This window comes from Olea europaea, chromosome 15 (assembly GCF_002742605.1).
Source record: "Olea europaea var. sylvestris chromosome 15, O_europaea_v1, whole genome shotgun sequence".
Lineage (NCBI taxonomy): Eukaryota > Viridiplantae > Streptophyta > Magnoliopsida > Lamiales > Oleaceae > Olea > Olea europaea.
Window position 1 is genome coordinate 11,196,549 of NC_036251.1, and position 7,094 is coordinate 11,203,642.

Genomic DNA, 7,094 nt, shown 5'->3' on the forward strand with positions numbered 1-7,094 from the left:
CAAATCTAGGCTCAAGTACATTTAATGTTATGACCATTTGCAACCCTAGGCCTGAATGTAAGATTAGACTTGACTTGTTGATTGAGTAGAGCTACTTATTCAATGAGTTGTCGCATCACCCACTTGTTACAAGATCTTCCCTAAATGCCTCAACTTATCTCACTTCATCCATAAGGGCTTGGCTTCCCATGTGGGTTTGGCTAATAGGGATCTGGCCAATTGCCATATGTGCAGAATGACACAGAATGCCGGCCTAAGATTTCTTACCGTGTGACTATCACTTGGCAATGCTTAGAGTCTCGTTGGAAGATGCATAACAATATGTAGAGCTCGTAGTTGTCAATCAACGTCATATTATATAAACATTAAAGATAATTATAATTATATATACTTTGTACAATCCATTTAAATAATCTTTTGATTAAATACATGAAATGTATTACATTCGATATTTGGGTATATAACAACATATGACATTACAACTACGAATCATACATAGATCACTGCGGAAATGTGTAAATGGAAAAGGTTCGGGACAAAATGTACAAAACTACATAAACAACCACTTTGCAACCAATTCTTCAACAAACTCACAAACGTTGTTGAGGTAGCGCTTCTGGTTGTGCTTGCTGATGTTGTTGAGTTTTCGATTGGGATTGGATTTGGTTATCTACTTTTTCAAATATGACATCCATTGCATTTGTCATTTCAAATCGTACGTCTTCTATTGCCGTATTGCATATGCTCTTTTAGCTCGTACGACTCTTATTTCGCCTTCCAATCTTTCATTTGACCACAATAATCCAAATATAATCTACTTAGATCATTTGAAAATTAATTGGTCATACCACATGAAGAAACTACAAGCATTTTCCTTCCTTTCACACAGGAAAATCTTATGTCATGGTTGATTCCATCCACGAAACCTTGAGCTCCGAACGATTTTCACATCGGAAAAATGTTAACCATTGTTTTCAATACCCATAGAAAATATGAGAAAGAAATTAATTTCTGAATAAATATAAAATGTCAGGCCGAAGCATTTGCCCAATCAAAAATATAAAATGAATTCTAATTGAAGTAGGGAATAATGCGCCCATTTTGACATTTTGCCCTTCAATGGTCCAATATGTGTACTACACTTGCGTCAATTAACGATAGGAACTAACTGAATCATCTTATAAGGACAAAATGTATAAATTAATGAAATATTGATGTTAAAATTAAATAAAAAAAGGAATGTAGGCAAAATCGTAACAGGGTTGAAAGGTTGGGGACAACTTATATTAATAAAAAATAATATTATTTACAGTCATTCGTTGTAACAATCGTCCTACGTGACAGTTACTGATTTGATATATGAAGTAAGAAAAAATTATCAAATTAATATATCATCACATGCTTTTATGTCGAATATCACGTAAAATGACTACCATAATGAGCAACTATAAATAGCATTACTCAATAATATATAAAAAGGTTTTTGTCTTTTTTGAATTATTATTTTCTTGTTCTTGTTATCCTGGGTACAAATTTTGGAAATCCGGAAGACAAGGAGGCGGGTTTCAGTCTCTCTCACACGCGCACAAACCCTTCACTCTTATCTTCTCACACAAACTCTCGTTCAAAATCCTGTTTCTACAAATCCGACCTCAGTTCTAATGGCGATTTCTGTGGGTGTTTTCTCAAGCTTATATGTGGGCGATACGGCGTCGTTGGTGAAGTTTTCTCCTGCTACTGTTAGGCTCGTTCCATCCAACCTGCGCACTGTGCGCACGGTGACTTTAGCTGCCGCGTCGAAACCGGCTACAGAGACCAAGAAGCGCGAGCCGAGAGGCATAACGAAGCCGCGTCGTGTCTCGCCGGAAATGCAGGCCTTCCTTGGTGGGGTCACTGAGATTCCCCGTACTCAAGCTCTCAAGGAGATTTGGGCTTACATCAAGAAGCACAATCTTCAGGTATATATATTGTTGTTTATCTAAGTTTATGGAAATTCTTGTGTGTGTACAATTATTTTCCCCTGTTCTTAAGTTTCTTAGGCGAAACTTAGTAAAATTGGGGATGTAGTTAGACAAGTTTCTTTTTCATATAAACTATATACTTTCTCATAATTGGACTTAATTTATCTTCACGTACATTGGTTTTGTTTTTGTAACCAATTTCTGGTTAGTGCACTATCTCTTTGAAGTTTTTTACCAAAGGTTTACCTACTGTCTTTTCTTCATGTTTTCCCCTGTTAGATGTGCGTAACGTCTGTTGCTTGTGAATGGAATCGAGTATTTTATGATCCATTTGTGCTTGGATTAACATTAGTATCAGAAAGGAGCAACGCGTGAGGATGATGTACAAAGATCAAATATACGGAAACCTTACGGATGAATGAAGTTACAAAATTAAAAGTTCGGAGATGAGATGTCAAACAGAACTTGGAGACCAATTGTGCAAATTTCGTTATATTTTATTGATGCCGTAGAATGCTGTTTTTGCCTCATTACATACTTTTGATTTCAGAATTGTTCTTCCCAATATTTCCTTATGCAAGTTGATCAGGTGGCAGGTGCGTAAATATCATATTTCCACTTGTGATCTTCCAGACAAGTTTGAGCAATCTTAGTTCAGTTGGTTTTGTGCATCAACTGGAAAAATAATACAGGAAGATATGCCATAATAAATTTTATATTGTATCACGAGTCAATCTCTTTGGTTTTGGGTCGCCATGTTGATTTACGTTTTAAATAGCTTATTTGGTTTCTAATCTGACTTGTGGAATTGTTTTCTTGCATTCAATATCAGCGTCGGTTCAAGTATATGTATAATTCAAATAGTTAACCGGTTAGGCTTTCATTGCTTAGCTTAGCACTTCCCAACCCCCTTGTTGAATAAGAAAAGGTGGAAATGTATTGTATGTTTTTCCTCCTCAGTATTGTACTTGCTGGAAAAAAATTCATTTTCCAGTGTTTAATTCCTTGGTTGTCACCTACAAGATATACAACCAACTGTAAGTTTTATTTATTACTATTATTTTTTTTGAAATATAAATTTGGTGAAACATGCTTGAGTTGTTTGGGGTTATTGATTTAGTTTTCCAAATATTGAACCAGGATAATTTTTATTCAGATGCAAGAAATGTCAACTATAGTGTTCTCATGTAATGTGCATGATCCCCTCAAATCAATTTAATGAAATTTCACGAGTGTATAATGTAGTATTTACGTTTGATGTGGAATTGACTAGATTTCTGTCACACTATTAGGATCCTGCTGATAAGAAAGTGATTATCTGTGATGAGAAGCTGAAGCAAATTTTTGGAGGAAGGGATCGTGTTGGGTTCCTGGAGATTGCTGGTTTGCTTAATCCTCACTTCGTTAAATAACCATATTTCAGATTCAAGTGAATGGCGAATGGCGAATGGCGAATGGTTCTACTTCTTTTGAGGAAATCAATTGTTTTGTATATGCGGTTCAAGATATGTTGATGGTATTACTCTTTAGTGGAAAAGCAAGTAAAACATTGGTGTTGCTTTTCTTCATAGACTATTTTCGACGTGCATACACAGAACACTCTTTTCTTTACCTGAAATGGATGAGTAGTTCTGATTTTTTTGGATCCGTGTGTAGGTTTTAAAATGAAATGTTTGTAATGACTGCAGATTTCTATATCTTTTATCTATCTGATGTTTTTGTGGGCAATATGGCGTGCATTTGGCACATACAAGTCACTTAGCTGATTAAGTCAACGTTTGATCCCATATGGACCTTGTCAAGCTTAAGAAAATGCTTGACAAAGCTGGACCGTTTGATTTTGAATGCATTGCCTTGAGTTCATCAGGTGAGTCCTGAGCTTAGAGCTCGGCTCTTGGAGATTCTCGATCCACCAAACAAACTTCCAAAGTTTATTCACTCCTAGCTGAAGTGCACAGTAGTTCTAGATGTACATGGTTGACTAACAAGCCACACATGCAGGGTGATGATGTGGTAAGACTTACAATTTACTACAAAAGAAAGGAAGACAACAACAGTGGTTATTACGAGCTTAGCGGATGTATTTAAGAATCTTTCGCGTTTTGGTTTATGTTATTTAGAGGAATATACGAGGATTCAAGGTTTAAGTCTTTTAATAGTTCAGTTGGAAGTTTCATATTTTTTCAAGATATAGATTTACTTCGCAACCATCAATCTCCATACAATTTTACCATTTCGGTTGAAGTTGGTATTAATAGGAACCAAATTGAATTGCTGGCTTCATGGAAATGATATTTTATTCACTCTTTATTATTTGTCTACGATACCGTATAGTTGTAGCAAACAACAAAATCCCTTTAATCATTATGAAATTGGTCAAGGATCTGGCGATCAATGCAAACAGAGAACTTCTTTAATACTGAGAAACTTTCCTGCTTTGTTTGAAGATAGGTATTGGACAAATTCTCTGGCATTGTTGTAACAAGAAGATTTCATAATGTTCTATAGGACAAATGTCGTTAAAGATCCATGTTTTACTTAACATGAGGTTGCAGGAACTGAATGCCTATGCATAGATTCACTAGCTCCTATAAATTGAAAAAAGTAACGAAAATGGTGAACTTCAACTTTCAGGAACATAGTCTGCTAGCAAATCTTGGACAAAAATCAATAATCAAAGAACCAAAGGTAAAAAACATGTGTATTGGTAAAATCTAGACTTTTCTTTCACCTGCATCCATCAGTAATTATCTACAGCAGCCTGTAAGTAAAAAATGATCATTTCCCACTCCAATCTCCATTTAACCATGCTCTCGCCTCTCAGTAGACGACCCTCGGAAGAATCTTGTCGGGTGAATTTTCAACTACTTCATCGAAGTTATGGGAGAAAATGTCGACAGGGGCAGTGATGTAGCCAAGAGTGCCTTCTTTGTGATTGGAACTGGAAGAGGTATGATCAAGATAAATCACAATCACAGTAATATCATCGTGGAAATGACGTCTGATTCCCTTTTCGATCTTATTAAGGTCCTTACAATTCATTTGCCTCTTCTTAGCAGCCTCCTCAAGTGCAGCTACTACCAGTCTCTTCGCTATTCCCTGCAAAAGTTTCACCACACAAAATCGTCGTGTTTGGTTAATCATCCAACTAAATTTTCTTATCACATTTCTAAAAAACAATACAGACAAGTACGAGAATATCACGCAGGTGTAAATCTATAGAAGCAGATGACAAAGTTAAGACCTCAACTTAACGATTGATTAAAACGAGAGGAAATGCATTCGAGATAAACCAAACTATAAACAGCTAAACTGAAATTATATCCACAAAAGTAGAGGTACTTGGTATACTTACAGCTCTTGGGTGTTTAAATACTATTTGAACAGCTACTTCATCACTTATGTGTTCCCAGAGGCCATCTGAGGCAAATATTAAAAACAAATCGTGTGGCCTAAGCTTTCTAGTAACAATGGAGGGTTCAGCTGTTAATACTGATCTCTTCATGGGGAAAGGATTTGCAAATTGTCGGAAAATTGGATCTCTGTGAAACTCGGGCTTCTTGAGATAAACATCACCGATAGATCTTGACACCTAGAAAGAACAAACAGAAAAATTAGCATTTTCAATACATTTTGACAGGATATAGATAAAAAATAAATGGAAGATAACAAGCAAAGGGTACTCAACACACAGGCAGATGCCCTCTATTCCTCATTAAGAACAACATATACCTCTTAATTAAATGGAAAAGAAACATAAACATAAACATAGATACTAATACTTATACGAACATCAAGGAATCTATAGTCCCCAGACTAAACTTTCACCAGAATCACAACACTGCTTTATAAGATCTTCATGTACATCTCATGAGCGGAAGCCCGAAGGCGTGCTACTTTGACTTCAGCTGCATGAGAAAGGGCCAAGAGGCAGCGCATGTGATTCCTGGAAGAGTAGTGAAGATATAACCCTTTAGAACAAGCTTGATATATAGAATAGGATAATATATTAAGTGAACTATAGGTGACTGATTCAGGTCCTCAATGATCAAGAGATTATCTTCCTTGGTGAACCGAGAGAGAATAAAAGAAACAAAAAAAAGCAACATGTGCAAGAAAAGAAGCTACAATCTTGTCCACCATACCGTCCAATCTTGTTTGTATTGTGCATCAAAGATGCCCTTTAGCATGGACGCCTTTTCACAATCTTGACATAAGTAAAGACATCCAACAAAATGTGACAAATTGGATAGCAAAATAAACAAGCGAAAGTGAGGAACACTTGGTGTACGTTTCGCATGCAACGATGTGCCAAATTGGATAGTATAATAAACAAGAAGTATATCATTATATCATGACCAAACTAAAACTGTAATCAATAATACAAAGGCTGCAACGTAGGGATCTTTCATTTTCAAGACCGCAGCTTTAAACCTTCAAATTTAACATATCATGAACATCTGTGTGAAATCTTGTAAGGTAAAAGCTAGACAGCAGGTAATCATTCTAGCTTTCCTCTATGAAGAATGAGATTGAAGATTTTGCTCCAAGAATTAGGAAATTTGATAGCCTCAACTGTTTAAAAGTCACCTGATATAGATTCTAAGATATTCTTACACCAGTTTGAATCAAATTAGAAACAATACATATTGGATTTCCAAAAGCATAAATCAGTACATCTGTTTGCATAAACTACTACCTGAATTATGCCCTTGATTCTCCAAACTCCATGGCAATGGAGCACTATCGAAGAATCATCTGGATGAAGTGATTGTACCTCCCTCCTCACTTCCTCATATGAAACATTATGATCAGTTGATAACCGCTCTGCGACCACCAAATTCCTCTCCCCGTCAAAACCTCTCCTCCCAAGAACCGCTCTTGAATCTCCTAAATTCGCTACATACAGTTCACCGTCTGAAATTGCACCAAGAATACAACATGATCCAACTGAAGCAATCTGTGGTTTGACTGGCATCGATTGCTTCACAAATCGTGTGAAATCCTCTTCCGTTGCATAAAATGCCTTCTTTATCACATCTGCTGATAGGCCTCCTTGCTCGGTTTCAAATTCTATAAATCACCCCACATATACACATTTCAGAGACAAAAAAAAAAAAAAAAAAAAAAAAA

The 7,094-nt window shown here is 36.1% G+C and overlaps 2 protein-coding genes across 4 annotated transcripts in view; one reads left to right on the top strand and one right to left on the bottom strand.

The window, feature by feature from the left end:
- The first annotated feature begins 1,513 nt into the window (after positions 1 to 1,513).
- LOC111410154 (upstream activation factor subunit spp27-like) lies at positions 1,514 to 3,689 on the top strand. 3 transcript variants are annotated; one of them, XM_023040378.1, is made up of 3 exons: positions 1,514 to 1,958; positions 3,102 to 3,148; positions 3,254 to 3,346. In XM_023040378.1, exons 1-3 carry the CDS (start codon positions 1,662 to 1,664, stop codon positions 3,273 to 3,275), a joined length of 366 nt encoding a protein of 121 aa, XP_022896146.1. In that variant the 5' UTR covers positions 1,514 to 1,661; the 3' UTR covers positions 3,276 to 3,346. The 3 variants fall into 3 exon arrangements, with proteins under 3 accessions (XP_022896146.1, XP_022896145.1, XP_022896144.1); XM_023040377.1 differs by lacking the exons at positions 3,102 to 3,148; positions 3,254 to 3,346 and adding an exon at positions 2,241 to 3,095; XM_023040376.1 differs by lacking the exon at positions 3,102 to 3,148 and having other exon boundaries at positions 1,515 to 1,958; positions 3,254 to 3,689.
- Positions 3,690 to 4,434: 745 nt separating this feature from the next.
- The window catches only part of LOC111410155 (probable protein phosphatase 2C 63), a 4,836-nt gene continuing 2,176 nt past the window's right edge, over positions 4,435 to 7,094 (bottom strand). Inside the window, exons 2-4 of the mRNA XM_023040379.1 lie at positions 6,661 to 7,034; positions 5,317 to 5,553; positions 4,435 to 5,060 (exon numbers count right to left, since the gene is read on the bottom strand). Coding sequence (XP_022896147.1) covers positions 4,782 to 5,060; positions 5,317 to 5,553; positions 6,661 to 7,034 — 890 coding nt within the window. The 3' untranslated portion in view covers positions 4,435 to 4,781. The remainder of the gene's footprint in view (positions 5,061 to 5,316; positions 5,554 to 6,660; positions 7,035 to 7,094) is intronic.